At 43.4% G+C, this 17,941-nt stretch overlaps 1 protein-coding gene across 1 annotated transcript in view; it reads left to right on the top strand.

The window, feature by feature from the left end:
* BRD3 (bromodomain containing 3) overlaps positions 1-17,941 on the top strand; it is a 45,270-nt gene that overhangs the window by 7,335 nt on the left and 19,994 nt on the right. The window contains exon 2 of the mRNA XM_009322050.1: positions 16,758-17,074. Within this exon, the coding sequence (XP_009320325.1) occupies positions 16,874-17,074 (201 nt within the window). The 5' untranslated portion in view covers positions 16,758-16,873. The remainder of the gene's footprint in view (positions 1-16,757; positions 17,075-17,941) is intronic.

The following is a 17,941-nucleotide window of genomic DNA, read 5'->3' on the forward strand; positions in this document are numbered from 1 at the left end:
CTGGGCCAGGGCCGGGCTGCTCCCTGCCATTTCCCTCTGTCCCCGCCGCCGCCCGGGTCGCTGGCTTGTGAGCTCGAAAAAGGTCTGAGCAGGCTGCATATGATGCGCTGAAAAGTGCACGTTTCGCGTGTTGTCCGTGTCCGTATGCGTATATTTGTGTATATATGTATATATACAGCTTCTTTGCTCGTGTAAATATCTGGTGTTTACCGAACTTTCGCAAATAAATGGAAACCAAGGGTTCGTTGCCTAAACTTGATATGCTTTATAGGTGTAAAAAGAAACGCAGATCACAGATTTATATATAGCAGTGTCACGCTATAAATAATGCTACCGATAATAAAATGTAAAACTCCAAAACTCAGTCGTACTTTTCCTCCGTTTATACTACTTGTTTGCTTATTGCACCTCCCAGGGCGCTGGGGATAGAGCATTATTTGTAGCCTGCTTGGTTTCACTTTCAAACAAAGCTGTAGTGTTCAGGTCGCAGATCTGTGCGCGTCTTCAAGCTACACGGTTCTGTCGTGCAGGGTGTTAATAGGGAATGTGTTTCCCACAGAAATGACTTTTGGCAATGTGGAGCATGCATTCTGTAAGGTTCATGCTAAATGTTCTGTGACAATTCTGTAGTGTGGATATACCTTTCTGTTGATGTCTTCAGGAATCAAAAGTTACTAAAATAAACTTTTTTGGATAAGCAAATACGATGGCTTCGCTAATACTTCGAATGTGGTGTTTTTGTTTTGGGTTTGTTTTTTTTTTTTACATCTTAAGTTCCCTGACACTGGTAAATAGTAGATGAGGGGGTAGCACAATTAGCAAAGCTCACCTGCTGTTCCTTGCTGGGAATAGAGAAATGGTTTTCTAATATGCTTGTTAGTATTTTTAATGCGTTCATTATATGTGAGTGTGCTGAGGGGGTGTCTCTGAATTAAACTGGAAATTTAGGTTTAAAGCTGAAACTCCTGTCTTAATTCACAGTGATAAGTCAAGGTATTAGAGGACTTGGTGACTACCATATGTGCTGCAGTATATGGGTGAGAAGTGCAGAATAAATATGCATCAATCAAAACAAACAAGAAATCCCCAAAGCAGTCTGGTTGCTTTACAAGCAAAAAAACCTGATCTGTATTGCTTACACCTACCCAGCCACTTGAGCGTACTGTAAATGCGAAGTCCTGCCTCCTAATCTGCAGATCACAGCGCTAGCAGGCTGCTGTGTGTGTTACTTTGTTAGCACAGAAGTTTAGGGAGTTTTTAATAATACACTGGGAGGCTGCTTCTGAAACAGAGTAACTCCTGACCTCAAAGCCTTCCTTTTTGGGAAGAAGAAACGCTAAGATTGTATATTTCTTTCTCTTTAGTCCACACTGGTTAAAAATTCTCACACATGCGTGTGTTTAGTGCTTTGAGACAATGCTTAATAAAAGGATTGGGCAGAGGCTAACAGTCTTATTCAGTGTTCAGCATAAGCTTGATTGCAATATTGTCTTCTATACTCACTGCCTATATAGTGCTCTCTGCTGAGACAGTAGCTATTCCAATGAAAGGCTCTTTAGTTTTAGTGACCTATGCATGCGGAGTTTAAATTAAGAAAGAACGCATGTGCAATGTAAAGTGTCTGAGGTTTGTTCTCAAAACTGACTTTGGAGTGTTAGTTCCATTAACTTCAAATAAAAACTAGGCTCCATTGCTTCTGGAAATAAAACTTCTGTCATTTAAGCACTGAGGTGCTTTAAAAACCTTTAGTCCTTGTCATTTAAAAAATATTTAGAAGAAAAGCATATTGAAGTCTGATGTTCCAGCTCAGTAAGCATGCTAGGCAGCAGTGCTCTTTCACTATCTGTCTCTAAAGAAGGCTGGTTTTATTAGTCAGTGTCTGCAAATGCAAGTATTTCAGTAGGCTTTGTAGCTAGTATTTCTTTGCATTGTTGTAATTGCGCTGGGTACAATGACTTAAATCACAGTTCTTAATAATCTTGCAAAATGCTTCTTTCCCGAGTTAAGAACCGTGTGCTCAAAACTTTATCCTTCAGCCGTCTCCTAAAATGGTGGGGAGTCTAACGGAGGTTCTTGATATCCACAAACCATGTCTACAGGCCGGGGATCCGGCCTGCCTGACCTGCGGTTCTCCTCCCCCGCTGAGCCTCAGTGAGCTGAAGGCAGTGCACACAGATAAAGCAGTTTGCCCTGGTGAAGGCTGGGGCTTCCTGTAGTTGTAACGGACACATCTTTTAATTGGTACAAGTTTCTGAAAGATGCTGTTTAATATTTACCTCTTAACTGGGGAGGGGGGGCACTTGTGCAGTGGGTTGTTGGTTTCCAGCCAAGCCCTGCTGCACTCCTAGAATCTCACTCCTTCTCCCTGGAGTAATCTGGGAGCCTGATCGCTCTCGTTGACAGCACAAACAACTCAGGAGTCAAATCCCCCTCCTCTGCAGCAGCTGAGTGATGTAGTGAGGTCTCACGTTTCAAAGGCTTAATTACTTTTACAAAATATATTACTCTCTGTCTACTTTGGTAAGCTATCAGGTGCTTTCAGCACAGAGAGAACTACACTTTGCTCAATAAATGAACAAAGAGCGTTTTGCATCTCAGCGTTGTTGATTGTTTCTCTTTAATCCTGGTTACTCCTTCTTTGCTAATTTGCAAAATTCATTAATCCACAGTGGGTTTCCCAATCATTACCATGAACTGTATGTTTTGTTTTGTTATGTGTGTTGTTTTTGTTTTGTTGTTTTTTTCTTTTTAAATTGCCACATTATTCTCCAGTAATAGCCCAGAACACCATTGTAAGCAATAGAGTTCTGGGAATTAGGAAGGAGCCATTGTTTGCTGTGCTGCTCAGTGAGCTGTCAGGACATTTTGGAAGGATGTGTGTATCTCAAGCTTTTCATTCCACAGTATCTTACTGCGACATCAGTGTGTTTTTGTCAATCATTAGTGCTTGTTGGAGGTGAACAATTTTCTTCGGGGCACACTAACTCTTTAACCCACTTGTTGCTAAAGCCAACATTGGAAGGATTTAAATTCTTCTGGAGAGCAGTGTGGAAATTCACCGTAATGTGCTGCTTTTTCTACTAGTCCTTATTCCTTCGCCCATTCTTACTGATAAGATACCGACTGAAGAAACACTCGCCTCTATTTTGGATTCCTTTCGCGCCTTTCCAGGCCTCAGTCTCTTTCCAGCTTGAGTCTGATAAGAAGACACCATCATGCCTGGAAGTATTTCAGCAACATAGATAACCTGGGCAGAGGAGGAGATTTGTTTGAGCATCTCACTCCTTTGCTGGGACCACAGCACAACATTCTCCTCTCCACCAGCAATGCAACAGGTGTAGCAAAGACAATCTGAGGTGAACTTTCTGTGCATGGGGGACCAATCTGGAACAAAATGCCCTGGCTGAACTGATTCCATTTAGCTTCAAACTTTACGATTTAGACTCAGTTGTGATTGACACCGGTCTGCTTTGGGAATGATCCTGTTTGCTCCTCTCTTTGCTTTAGAAAGAGAGGCAGAGACAGAAAAGGATTGCAGTTTTCCTTCCTGGCCTTGAGAGCTGTTCCACTCTTGCAGTTTACACTTGGAGCACTTTACTGATACAGCCACGCTGATATCCTTGCAGAGGACTTCATGCACTGACATAAATACATGAGCAGAGTTGCACTTTGTGTGACTGACTTGCCTGTCGTAACCAAACCCAGCCTGCATTGAAGGAAAGGCACATTTTTCCTTGTGTAACTTTACCTTTTCAACTGCTCCGCTTATCCTTGTGTAACATTACGGAGGGTGCCTCGTTGGGGGTCACGCTTTCTCGCGACCCACCAATATGGCCATGCCGAGATAAATCTGTTTTCTAAAACTGCACTGGTCAATCGGTTTGGCTATAAGCAAGTGCAAAGTTTGCAGTACTGTGCTATTTTGCTGGGAGGGGATGTAGGACGTAGCCTTTTTGCTTACCATGGCTGGTTTAGGAACTGTGCTGTACTGTGGGCTATGGTGAAACTGATATGCTGAGGACATGTGTGTTCTGTAGTGTATGTGCAAGAATTGTGTGTGGGTATAATGGAAAATGATATTCCTTATTGGAAAGCATTGCCTTCTTGCACCTTCTCTGGTGCTACAGTTCTGTTTATGGTCTGTGAAATAGCGTTAAAGTGCAGCTCCTCAAAATGCCACATGAAAGAGCGTATGCTCCCCTAAGTTTTTGCTGGAGTAAGTGCTTGTCTGAGTGTGGGTACTATGGATCAACCGATGTGCCGAAAGTGTGTTCCTTTCCTGGACAGGAATAAGCCACATAAGAATAAATTAGGATAGTGTCCACTGTCGTGGTCGTACTTCCTTTGACTTGAACTTCATCCATATGCAGGAGCTCTGAGAGGCTTAGGGCTTGTCTGTTCCCACTGCGCAGGAAGCTAAGCTGTGGGTGCTCTCAGCAGGAGCTATGCGTGGGGAAGCTTAGCTCCTCCTGTTAGGAGCCTGTCTGTCTGCCCCGAGCTGTTTGTGGAGAGAACAGTGTTCCTCTGGGTGTGCGGAGGGAGACCACCTTCCTCCCTTGGTGTATTAGGCAGTAGGGAGCACTTTCCCCTCTTCCCCTGAATTAGCAGCATGGGGGGAGGTAATAGACTCTAAGACCCAATTTTTTCCCTTTCTCACATACTGTTTGGGAGTTGAAATCAGATGCATAAACTCAGGGAGTGGAAACTGCTTTGATGCCTTCTCAGGGAGCAACTGCAGCTTAGCTATCACAGTTTATTCACACCTTAGCTGACCTGCAACTTCCTTGCATAGCTGAGCAAATTTATGGAGCTACTCAACCTTAGCAAAATCAGCGAGGCACTTTTCATCTGAAATAGTGGACCACATACAACCTTTCACACTTGTTTGCTTTAAGTTAATACATTGAGTTATTCTGGAACAACATGCTTGTTCAAAGACAAGGCACTTAAATTGGTTTGGAAACCGGTAAAGCAAAGTCGGTGCAACCCGTTTAGGGGAACATGCACACGGGATGAGTGGTGGTCATAAACGGAAGGGCTACCGCAGCATAACAAGTTACTGCTCCTCTGTTGGCTAAGCTGCAATAATTAACTTGGTGGGTGGGTGTACTTAGTCTACCCCATTACCAAGTATAATGTTACTGTGGCTCAGCTAACAAGTAGTATATTTATGTCACGGTAATTCAATCACTTTCATTTCATTGTTCATCCCCTTAAACTGACTTGATTGTCATATATTGATTTAGGTAGACTTTGCATGGGAAAGTTGCAGTGCTGTAGCTGTAAACCCAGAGCAAGATTTAAAGCAGTGGCAGCTCATCTGTTCTTACTACACTTGTAATGCTTTTTGTCCTAAACCAAAGCTGTTCTTTTTCAAAATAGTAACTTTAATAAATTTAATATATAAAAATAAATTCAAAAATTGAGTAGGAGAAAGCGTTGGAGCACAAGAAGTGCGCAAGTGAGGTGTTGATGAAGGAAGGTGTTTTCTCTAATTAATCACTTTGATGGTTCTTCTATGTACTGTGAAATGCCTCTAACAAGTTAACGTATGGATCTGTGACTGTTTATTAGACGTCTGTCTTCTCTGTCAATGTTTGCATGGAGCTGCCCCTAAGGATAACATCTGTAGCACTTGTAAATGATGTTAATAATGCTGATATATGGCCATGCGGTACTGGTGATGTAAGGGAGAATTGCAGTGTAGGTTATTAGGAACGCAGGGCAGAAAACAATCCTTTAAATAGGATTTACGTAGGAATTGAATGCTATTTGCAAGGGCTCTGTATTTTACTTTGCTCAGAATACTTTTTGTAGTTAGTTTCATTAAGAGGAAGTAATCTTCCTGTTACATGTAGCCTCTTAAATTCAGTTAGAAGTGGAATTTGGCTGTATCTAAACCCCCTTCCCTAAAAGGTGTCACGAAGGACCTCTCGGGTGTTGTGGTGTATCTGTTAGAAACGTGTTTAAACAGCACTGCAGTATGGGGAAAGGGATAAAGCAGATGGCAGTTTTAGCTTTGCAGTTTCTTCAAATGACAATTAACATTGTACTTAGTAAAGAACAGTTAAGTGTTTCCAGAAACCCAAGTTATAGTATCTAAACACCTTGTAAATATAGGTTCCTCTGTGTGTTTGGGGTTTTTTTCTTAAAATTCGGTACAACCGTAACACTGAGAAGGAATTAATGTATAAATGCATGGGAAAAGACTAATGACTTTAATTGTAGATGGAAGTATTCGTATCCCCATTTTACAAGTGGGGAACTGACAAGCCTACAGCGTGGGGTGTCAAGAACTGAGCTGAGGTGTTGACACGCTGTTTTGTAGCTGTCTCTTTTGTAATTCTTTGCAGGTATAGCAGAAGCTTGGGGATGCTCTGCCCAGCAGGGAAGTGTTTGAGCTCTTGGGTTTTTTGTTTATATTTTTCACCTTTTCTTCAAAATGCTTTGTGTCCCATAATCTCTGTTTTGGGAAATCAAAGTGCAGAAAAAGAAACAATCATGACAAAAGCTGTTGTGGAAAGACCATGAGTAATTTATTCACTGTATGCTGAATCAAACTGAGTTAGAGTTTTTTTTCCTTATACTGTAAAAGTACACAGAGCACCGTATGCTGATTAGAAAGGGGAAGGGCAGACTCTCTTTTTCAGAACACAAATGTTTAACTGGGCAGATCACATCCTTTAAAAAGCAGAAAAAGAGAACCCTGCAAGGGTGTAGACGTACAATAATCCCATTAGGAGTTCTGAAGCCTGTGCGGGTGTTGCCACATTATGCTTTAATGGGTGAACCTAAATGCTTCTGTTATGCACGTATCATCTGAAACTTGGATCAGTGCCAGAGTATGGGGTTTTTTTTGTGGTTTTGTTTGTTTGTTTGAAATAATTTAACTGAAATATGGCTTGCTGACCTGAAATCGACAAAACTGATTTCTGGAGTCACAGGATGAATCGGCAGTGGTATCATGTGTTGGATAAGTCATGCTTTGGAGAAGGTAGGCTGTAAAGTAATAGATGAACAGAGGGAAATTAGGAGACAGAGCCTTGAAGGAGGTGGGTTGTGGTACTGACCTGCACTGTGATTTTTTTTATTTTTTTTATTTTTAGTTTTTCTTTTTAAGACCATTACATCTTTCCAATTAGTGCCTCTTTCCTGGCCTGTCTAGACTGCTCACTCCTTAGGGCAGAGACTCTGTGTGTGCTGCACTGTGCTTGGTCCTAGTCAGGGCAATGGAGCCTCTTGGTCATAGTGCAGTTGGTGTCTAGGCACATCCTGATGAAACATGGTCAAGTTGAGGTGTTTAACCTGTCAATGCATTGTCCTAGGAATCAATCAGGCTCCAGCTTTTATTCCACCTCCCCATCCAACTTGCAATGTCTGGTGATGAGCAGAGGCTGGAGTCTCCTACAATGTGCGCTGTCCTCGTACAGTGTCTGGTGTGTGGTCGTCCTTTCTGTGTGTTGCTGCATGGCAACAATAATGGTGACCAAGCCTGGATGAACCACACCAGGGCTTCTCTCCCCCTGCTCTAGTCTGTAGTTCAGGAAAGTAGAGTGGATGTGTATGATGCAGCATTTAACAGCAGTCTGTGGTCAATCACATTTTCAAACTGCATGAAATGGGAAGCTTTAATTTCCTATCTCCTCACTCTATTCATTCCTCCTTTCTTTTCCTGACTTTCTCTACATTTTGCTTTCTCCCACAGGGTGTAGGTTAGCTGCCTGTTTCCTCTTCCAGTTTATCTGCTCAGCAGTATTTGTATCTGTTTCTTTCCACCAATTTTGTGCTCTGAAGGAAAGTAAGCAAAAGGAACCCTAGACTGACTTCTGCTGAAGCCAATGAGTATCAGGTTAAGACTGTTCAGCGTCATCATCCAGTACTGAAATGATTAACAGCTTTGGCCTGCTTGCTTGTCACTTTGGTGGTGTGTCCGGGACAGACCTGTTGCTCCTGGACTTTTAGCCAGGAGCATATTTTCTTCTCAGCAGCTCTCAGCAAGTGAGATTTTCCTCCTTTGCTCCTTGTGCACTGTGGCAGTATTGCTTGATGGCTGGGCAAGCAGGAATCCAAAGATCCCCTGCCACTGAGCCTGTTACAACATCAGGCTGCCAGTTTCAGTCTCCCACTTACAGAGCAGTTGGGAATGCTGACGTGAAGGATGCTAATAAAGAATGACTGTGGATCAAACCCAAGTGAGCAAATGGATTTGTAGTTCTGATTGGTCTTGAAGTATGGATTTGAATGCACAAGCAAGGGTGAGTAGAGGTGGAACAGTAGATTCTGTCCATCTGTGAAATTTAAAGTGATAATAATACTGGAAGCATTGAGAGGTGGAATAACAAAGAAGGCATCCAGCAGACAGCACTTATTCCAGTTTTGAATTTGCAGAATTGGCCAGTCTGAAGAAATTGTGGCCGAGTCTGTAGAGTCTTTTGCTATGCCCATCAGCAAGGTTTGAATTTGGGATCATCAAACTTTTTCCCCCTCCTTGGCCAACTTTCATGTAAACATGGAGATTCCTCTTCCTGACTAGGCTGCAATTTATTTTTGTGGTGCTTTGGGAAACATGATGAAAGAGAACAAGATCTCTGTGCTCTTGCATACCTTATGCTTGTACAATGGGACTTCTCTAGCTGGGATCACGATCTGCAGCAATCCTGCAGTGAGAGGATGTATCTTGAGGGCTGGGTAGCACTGACTAGATCAGCTGTCACAGCTATGGTAACTGCAACAATGGGAGCATCCACAAGTCTGATCAGTCTGAACAGACTCTCCAGCCCCAGATTTCTAGCACTTAACCTCCTTTGTCATTTTATCTGTCCCTAATGGACAGCTAGAGAAGGGGTTGACCCAGGTAGAGGGGCCAAAAAGTGTGGAGAGCTTGCGATTGTTTCTGTCTTTGCCTAAACCTTCCTTAGAAAGAGATTTATCTTGATTGACCAATTAGTTGTATCTTGTAGGTGATAAGTCTGCAAAACCCTCTGTGGAGAGGTGCTGAGCCACAGAAACTGTGCAACAAGAGGGGAAAGTTGCTTAGCACTTTGCAGGATGGGGCTTGAAGTGGTTACTGAATCACAAGAAGAGGACGGAGTTGCTGTTTGTGTTGTGGTTTATACCATACTTCCAGTGTGCCTTCAGCCATGTTGCTGCCTCCCCTAGGTCCCCTGCCCCCCCATCCTGCTCCTGACATGTTGGGAGCTCGTATGGTATGTGACCACGTGCCAGCACCTTCCCAGCGCTTCCTTTTTGCCTAATGTCCAAAGCTGCAGGGCTTCTGCTGCACATGGGCTTTTGGGGGACTGCAGTAACCCCTACGAGTGCTAGAAATTGCCAAGTAAGCATTCAGCGTGTTGCAGTGCACTAGATAAGAGAGAGCATATGCTCAGAAGCAGGTTTACCTTCTCTCCTTTCTCTGTAAACCTTGACTGCCTGCTGTCTGGCTTCTCTCTGGCTCTTCCCCTGATGATGAGATGTTGTGGGTTCAACCCTGTGGGTCATGCAAGGTAATTTCTTTGCACCTCCACCTTTCCCCTCTAGGAAGAAATGGCACGAGCAGACTTTGCCCAGGCATGTGGTTCTCCCAAACACTTTCCTTTCTGTGCCAAATTTCTGTTACGAAAATGAAGGCTGAAACAGACCAACACTTTTTTTTTCCCCATTGCTATAAAGGTATAATTGGTGTATCTTGTTGTGAGAGGCACAACCACTAGCATTTTCCTGTGAAGCACCTGCCCATTCCCATCCTGTTGATTTGACTCCGTCTTCCCAGAGTGTTGATGTGCAAGCCACCAGCTGCTTTACGTACTCTGAAACCTATTCACAGATGCTTATTTTCACTGCTACAACTAAGCGTTTGTTAACATTTTCATTATAGGTCATGCCGTTAATTTGCTGAAGTACTTCTTGGAAGATTTTTTGCAAATGCAGTTCACTTTATTTCAGAAATCTCAGTCCAATCCTTACTGCAGAGTCAGGTCTCAAAGCTGGCTGAACTCCTCCAGTCAGGAATCCAACATAGAGTAAGCTCTTTAACCACTCACATTTTTCCTTCCTCCTGTAGCCTTGTTAACAAAACTGTGTGTAACTCAAGAGCTTGCACAAAACCAACATATGTCTGAGTTAAAATTTGCCTCCATGTTTTCAGAGGACCACAAAAATTAGGGCTGCAAGAAATGTCCAGAGGTCATTCTGTCCTTCTGCCCACTCCAAAACAAGATCAACCATACCTAATCCATTACTGAGGCCGGTTATTTAAACTGTTCTCAAAAGCAAATTCAAAGCTATGAAAATGAACTTTTTATAGTGTGAAACATCACTCCCTGCACTTGGAACTGCAGCCTTTAGAAAGCAGTTGAGCCCCGTATGATTTGTATGTTGCAGGAGGTATGTGACATGCACCTAAATTCTTGCTCAGACTTGATCAGAAGGTGCTTACTGTGGCATTGGTGGAGAGAAATACTCTGGGCTGTCTGAAAGACCATAATTTCATTTGAGGTGCCTAGAATAGTGCTTATAAAAGTCCCCAGTGCTTTTGTAGTCAAGATAAAGTGACTTTTGGGTACCCCTGCGTTTGAAGGCATTATGTGAGACATCTTAAAGCAGCCTGATTTGCAGGGAGCACTGAGTATGTATCAGAACTGAAGGCCCTTGAAATTACCAGTTACTTCTGGCTGATTCTTATCTACTAGTTAGGAACCCACAGGCTCCTTACTGAGGAAACACCTGCTCTTATAATAGCCAAGGAGAGACCAAGGGTTGGAAATCCATCTGCATAATCTGATGAGCATTAAACCAAGTCAAAAGCCAAGAAAGTGACTTAATCTTCTGTGATCTTTTTCCCTCCCTGATGCAGAGGTAAGTTAAGGACACAGTTGCATCTCCCAGTCTCAGGATGTTATTGGGGCTGTGCTCAAAATAATATGCATGAAAAGCAAATCTCTGATGTGTGGAATTAATGATGTGGGAGACAACAAGGACAGCTGAATGGACTTTCAGAGCGCAAAGCTGCAGTGGGCCATAAGGGCACTCGCAAGCCAAATTCCCATTTCCTACAGTGAAGCCAGGTGCAAATGCTTCATCCCCAGGTCTTGAGGGGTGGCATATTGTGTATAGCATGCGTGTCTCTGCCAGGGCAGTGTTGGCTGATAAAGCAACTCGTCTGGCCTCGAGTCTTGGTCTCAAATCGCAAATCACACATCCCTTGTGTTTGAAGAGAACATCCCTGCTGACATGGAGTCAGTAGGTAGTGAAAGCTGCCTGAAGTTCAATTCCTATATGGGGCTGTGAAGGGAAAGGAAGGCAAAGTAGGAGGAAAAGGAGGACATCCACCAGCTTTTTTTCCTTCTGAGGAGCTTGGAGGAGTGGTGGTGTAGCCCTTACTTTCTACAGCCATAGAATGAAATGGGTACAACCCTCAATTAATAATCTTACCTGACTTTAAGGTTGTGTTGAGGTGTAGTAGTAGTGTACTAAACCTCTCCTGCAGTTGTAAGAAAGTCTGGGCAAGATGATCATGGGCCTGCTGCTTCTCTGCGATGCGGAGTAGCATATGGTGGCACAAGCTTCCAGCTATTGCTGCTGTCGGGGGAAAAAGGGACCGAGTGTCTGCTTTGGTAGCTGCGAGGAGCCTATGCGGGGGAGTAATGCTTGGAGCAGCAGCGTGAGGATGCCTGCTCCAGCTGCCCTGCTGTCTCAGTGTGGTTCTGGCTGCTGGCTCCGTCCTACCTTCAGAAAGGCTCAGTCGCTGCCTGCCTTTCACGCCTGTGTGAGCAGTGCTGCTTTGGAGGTGCCGTTTCTCTGACGGGCTAATGAAACCGGGGCTAGGCACTGGCCGGGGTTCAGGGCTCTGCTCTCGGCTCTGCCGCAGGCTTGCTGGGTGGCCCTGGGCAGGTCACTTCACCATGGTGTGAAGCATGAGTTGTGAGTGCCAGCTCTTCGAGGTCTTACTGTGTGTCTGCAGAGTGCTAAGTGCTGAGGGACCCTGGACTGTGCACAGCTTCCATGTGCTACTGTAATGTAAATAATAATGTGGAGATAAAGATGAGGTCAAGGAACATCTCTTAAACTTGATAATTTTCCCTGATGGGAAGATTTATATTGCTGTTTCTGGCTGGGCTGGAATTGCACCAGTTTTTGATCAGTGTCCAAGTAACCACGCGGAAATACTATACCAAGGGGAAAAAAAAGACTTGCTCGGCTCACATGCTAACATAAAGCTTGCTACCTTCTAATTTTGCAATCAAAACAAATACCATCCTGTACTGCACAAACAGCAGCAAGGGAGTGAGCTATCCGTTAAATGTTCGGCACTGCCAAAAGAAGTGGCAGAACTGTTAGCTGAAGCAGCAGGCTTACTGGCACAGTGCATGTTTCATGGGGCTTTATAGCTTCTTTTAAAATAGTCTCCACCACTGCAGATAGTCTGTGGACTGCGTCGGCTGAGTAAAATGTTATCCTCCTAGTACAGGGAGTTATTAATGTGTTTTCTCCGTGCCAACTGTCTCTCCACTGACTGACCCATGCAAGCAACTCAATGAAAGAAAAGTTAAAAAAAAAAAAAAAATAATAATCCTTCCAACCTAGCTGGTTGGGGTTTTTTTTTTGAGGACTGGTTTGGCTGAGGGATAAGCCAAACCCCTTAGCTTTGCTGGATGCCACACTGAGGCTGCAACTTAGCACAAGAGGACAGACTTAAATTCCAGAGAAGCAAGATTTATTTGAGAGTTTGGGTTTGGGTTTTGCTTTTAGTTACCGTCTCAGACTGGGATGAGTAAGGAGGAGGAGAAACGCACAATGTGGGAAGCAGCGTACACTCTTCATGTATGACAGCAAAAGGGTGTACTTTAAATTTGTTATATCAAAACTGTACATGTGCAGCCAGAAAAATCAAGAACAGCTTCTGTTACTTGAACATTACAGGTCTGAGGAACAGGATAAGTAGTAATTTAAAAATTTAAGAAGTTTTTACTCCAGAGCTAAAAGAAGTCCAACCTTAGGTCCTCACTGGAAGATGCACATGATGTCTGTGCCAAGGCTGGTTTTGGCAGTCTTTGTTCCAGGTTTGTACAGTACCTTGCACAGTGATGTCCTGGTTCACAACTGGGCTCCCTAATAGTTTAATTATTGATACTAATGCAATTTCAGTAGATGCTGAAGTGCTTAGACTAGATCTGTGTGTTTTGATTCTACTTGTAGTTACGGGACAATTTGTGTAAGCTTGGTTTTTTTGTGTGTGTGAGCCTAACTGTCGTGTTGGATGATTTGCATGGTAAGTTGGGATGTCAGATGGTCATGCCTCTCACTTTCCTAATTTGATAAATGAGGTCTGACAACTAGTAGATTTCTCAGGCAGGGCCATGGCCTCTCTGAATTCAATGTCATACACTTTTGGACATTTCCAAAGCATTTGCACCCTCAGCTTCCAGGTTCCTCATAATCCTGCTTTTTTCGTTCTTAAAAATAATAATATTTTGAAACTTTAGAAGTAAAGGAATGGATGTAGAAACAAAGTTTTAGTTTTAAAAATTAAGGAATAATCTGATATCAAAGCAGCTTCCCCAGCAAATGATGAGGAAGCTGATGGACCAAGGGTTAAAAGGGTGCAGTGAGGCACACGCACGTTAAAGCTGTATTTATGCCAGGAACAGGTACTTCCAGTGCTGCTGAGATAGCCCAGGTAGCATTCCTGTCTTTCAGCTGCAGGATCCAGCAGTTAAACGATGGTGCTGTTGAGAGGTTTGGGTTTGTAGCCGCTTTTGGTTATAATAACCAGTGAGTTGGAGCATGCAAGTTAAAGAGGATCAGCTGTCAGAAGACTAGCTGAGTTGGCTGTCATGATTCTGCCCCTCCCACTTTTGGTAATGTTCTTAATTAAAACCCTTTCTGAGTTGTGTCACTGACTGTTACATGCTTCTCTTATGTGGACTGTACGAGCCTTGTTTAAGCTTGGTGATCAAAATGTGCATGTGAGGAGGCAGTGCACGTCCCAGAGAGTTTGCAGGCTGGCTGGGTGGAGCAGATGAAGACGGAAAGGAACTATCACTATCTCCATGGCACAGATGAGGAGCTGTGGTGTGAAGATACTGAACGCCTTGGCTAAGGTGAGAGAGGGAGTTTGGGAGAGGCAGGAGCTAGATCTGTGTTTTTTGAATTACAGTTCTGGGTTTTAATAAAAATTAATTTAAAAAAATCCTTATCAAATGGAGTTTGAGAGGTAGGAGGACATCAGGAAATTCAAATGAAAAGACAATAGTTGTATTTAACTTAGGTTATTTAAAGGGAAGACTTATGTTACACTGCATAGTTTCAAACTTGTGACTGAACTGCTTTATAGCAGTAGGAATTGCTCTCTGTGGGTGTCTTATTTCCCATCAATCCTTGCGTTGGATTCAGTTTGTTAATCAAGAAGACAGCAAACAAAATGCTTCAATGGTGGTCACCAGGGGCCTGCAGTCAGTGTTGCATACACTCAGATGATGCGTGTTGCTCAAAGGCCTTGGGGTCTGAAATCGATGCAGAGAGCTGGCCAGGAGGAGACTGAGTGAAACTTCCCAATTATCTTTTTTCTTCTTTTTAATTCTTCATCTATTTCCCTGCCTTGATCTGAAGATTGCATTTTGCAATATTTCTGCTGCTTTGAGTTGATGGAACATCAGGAGAAAATGCTTTCCCAGTTTCTTCCAAATCTGAAATCCCAAGTAACCATCCTAGTTTTGAAATTCCTTGCCCAGAGGATGCCAGCATCCCTCTTGGCCGCTTGGTGATCACCCTGCCTGCCAACAGCAGCGCAACCAGCATGATCAGATGAGAGGGCTGGGGAACAGAGACTAGTCCTTTTCGAACTACTAAGCTGGGCTCTTGAGTTATCAAAGAATAGGGACCAGAGGCCTGATTCTGGATCTTTACTTGTGCCATGTACATGGCACAAGTAAGTCCTACTGTCATCTCTGCTTTTTCTACATCCTTGAAATATGGGTCTCGTGAATGGATGGTGGCAGAGTCGTAACTGGTCTTGTCTGTTCCCTGCACACATAAGCACGCGTACTCACAGATTTGTTTTAGGTTTTTAACCATTTCATTTTCCATAGAAGCATTATAAAAAATTAACTATACAATTATCTCTTTAAAAAAAAACAAAACAAAACAAACAAAACGGATCTGGTTTCTGGACCTAGGGACACCTGTGAGCCAAGCCAAACTGGTTCATGGCAAGGTGCACCCAGCAGCTGCGACACCTGGAGCGCTTGGGCATCCCTGGTGGCTGTGGCACCCAGAGCACCGGCTGCTTTATGCTGTGGTTCCACAACGTCACCGGGGTGCCGGAATGTTCTCCTAGTTACAGAGCTGCTGGTTATGGGGCAGCAGCTGGCCTCTGGAATGCAAATGCCTCCGCTACCTGGGCAAGCCTGAGAAGACCAATGTTTAAACATCCCTCTCTGCTGCAGATCTGTTTATGTTTGTACACATCTATTTTTGTAAAATTCCCCCAAATTAGGTATGTGTTTACTTTTTGCCATCATCTAATCAGCAACTCAAAGGGTAAGTTGATGTTCTATATTTAGTCCAGATATTCAGTAGAGATGATTAGGGATGTATCAAAGAAGAGGTAGGGTTTTTTTTCCCCCTAGGATTTCTTAATGCTCTCTCCTTCTTCCTGTATTACTGCAGCTTCTGCCTCTGCTCATGTTTCTCTGTGCAACTAAGAAACATGTCGGTGAGAGTATTTGTGTGGCTTTCTGAACGTATTTATTTGAAATAATTTGCCTCTAGAAAGTGATTATGGTCTGTTTGCCATGAGAAGAGTAGCTGCAGTCCTGATGTGAATTGAAATATCAAATGTTTATGGAAGATGACATAGCAAAGCTGTTTAACACATGGTACACAAAACGCAGTGATTCTAGACCTTTTTTTTTCCTGGAGTTTGCTGGGAAAAAAATAGAATACATTAATGCAATTTGCGTATTCCTCTGTATTTCATATGTGCCTTTAAGAGAGAGCATGACAGGGCTCTCTTAGCCACGTCATGGGATATAGGTGTGATATTAATTATTATTTATATTGAGCCTGTATCTTGAGACTTCTGTATGAAACTGGGGGCCCAGTCAGGTATGTGTAGTAAGGGTAATAGTAAGACATTTGAGATTTGAAGTGCAGATCACTTCAAGTTAGGATGTTTCTGGTGACACTTTTCATTCACAACTGTTCACAGCACCTCCCTCTGCCTCTTCTTTTATTTCTCTGGATCGAGGTCCTCTGACAGCTGTTGTCTGCTCTTGATTAGGGGATCTTAGACTAACCGTAGCACCAGTGTAGGGACTTGGAAGCTGACTCAATGCTCACCAGCGTGGGTCTAGAGACAATGCAGTTAAGTTTACATGGAGCTGGAAGCTATGGATTTACTAGCTTTGATCAGCACATTTGTGGGAATCTCTGTATTACATCCTAACTGTATTCCCTAACAGTATTCTTACACTACCCTATGTGTTTTGTTTGCACAAAGATGCTCCCTGAGCCAGATACAGCAAGAACTAGTCCTGTGAAGCTTACTGTCTCTCTGCAGGCTTTGAATTTGGGAATTGCTGTTCTACTGTCTCTTGGGTATCGAACTGTGCCCGTCATCAAGATAAAGTGTGTGAGAAGGGAACGAAGCAGATGGGGTAAAGAGCCTGAGTTAAGACACTTCTGCTGTTGATTGAACATGCCTACTTCGAGTAAGTATCTGTATTTACACGTTGTCCTCTTCCTCTCATTTGATCTAGGTTGTATGGTTGGACCCTGGAAATGGGATGTCAGTCCCGTTCAGGGAGCATAAAGGAAGAAAGAAAATCTCCCAGTTGCTGCTGCTGTGACAGCGAGTGAGAGCAAGAGCAGGAAAATGTCGACAGTCACATCAGCAATCCAGGCTCCTCAGGGCCCTGTGAATCCACCGCCTCCGGAGGTCACTAATCCTAATAAGCCTGGCCGGAAGACCAACCAATTGCAATATATGCAAAATGTTGTGGTAAAGACCTTGTGGAAGCATCAGTTTGCTTGGCCTTTCTACCAACCTGTTGATGCAATTAAATTGAATTTGCCGGTACGTATCTATGGTCTTCTGTTTGGTATTCTGTTCTTAGAAAGCGTTGTGTTGGTGAGATCAGTTTTCAGATCACTGGATCAGAATGGTTAGGTTGCTTTTGGGGATTTCCTTGAATGCTCTGACTCGCTGAATTAGAAGATGGTGTCTTTCAGAGCTGGAGAGGTGCAGGTCTCCGAAGGAAAAAACTACTTCTCACTTAGTGAGGGAAGAGAAGAGCACACAGGCAAGCTGTCTTAGAGCATCTGAAGCATAGTGCTTTGTTTGTGGCTTACCTGTGGTTACTTTTATGTGGCTTCACCCCTTATCCCACCTTTGTCCAATTTGAGTGAAAGCCTTGAAGCCCACGCTCTTCTGAGCATTTGGCATCGGGCTCAATGTAACTTGTGTTTCCGATAGGCTTTCCTGGATTTGCCACTGACTTCAGTGTTGAGGAAGGCAGGAGAAGCTAATTAGCAAGGATACTTTGGAGCTAGATGTTTTCATATGCCGTACTGGAAGTAGAAATAACAGAACCGTTGCATTTACTCATCTGCCTCCTGTGCCTGATATATATATATATATATATATATATATATATATATATATATATATATATATATATATAAAATATATATATATATATCCCCCCGTCTCCCGTCTCTGTCAGACCAGATAGTACAAGATGTAGCCCGGTTATTCATAAATGACCAAAGTTTATTAAGCTGCTTTCTTCCAGGGAATGGAGCCACACACTCTTTGCCTCTTCAAAGGGGTTCTGTAGGTGTAAAAACTCAGCAGTGGAGGCATAACCCTACCCACCTGCTTCACTTAAATACAGACACACACACACACCCCCCATCCACCCTGCTGTCTGCTCAGCCGGAC

The sequence above is a fragment of the Pygoscelis adeliae genome, unplaced genomic scaffold (genome assembly GCF_000699105.1).
Source record: "Pygoscelis adeliae isolate BGI_AS28 unplaced genomic scaffold, ASM69910v1 Scaffold114, whole genome shotgun sequence".
Classification (NCBI taxonomy): Eukaryota; Metazoa; Chordata; class Aves; order Sphenisciformes; family Spheniscidae; genus Pygoscelis; species Pygoscelis adeliae.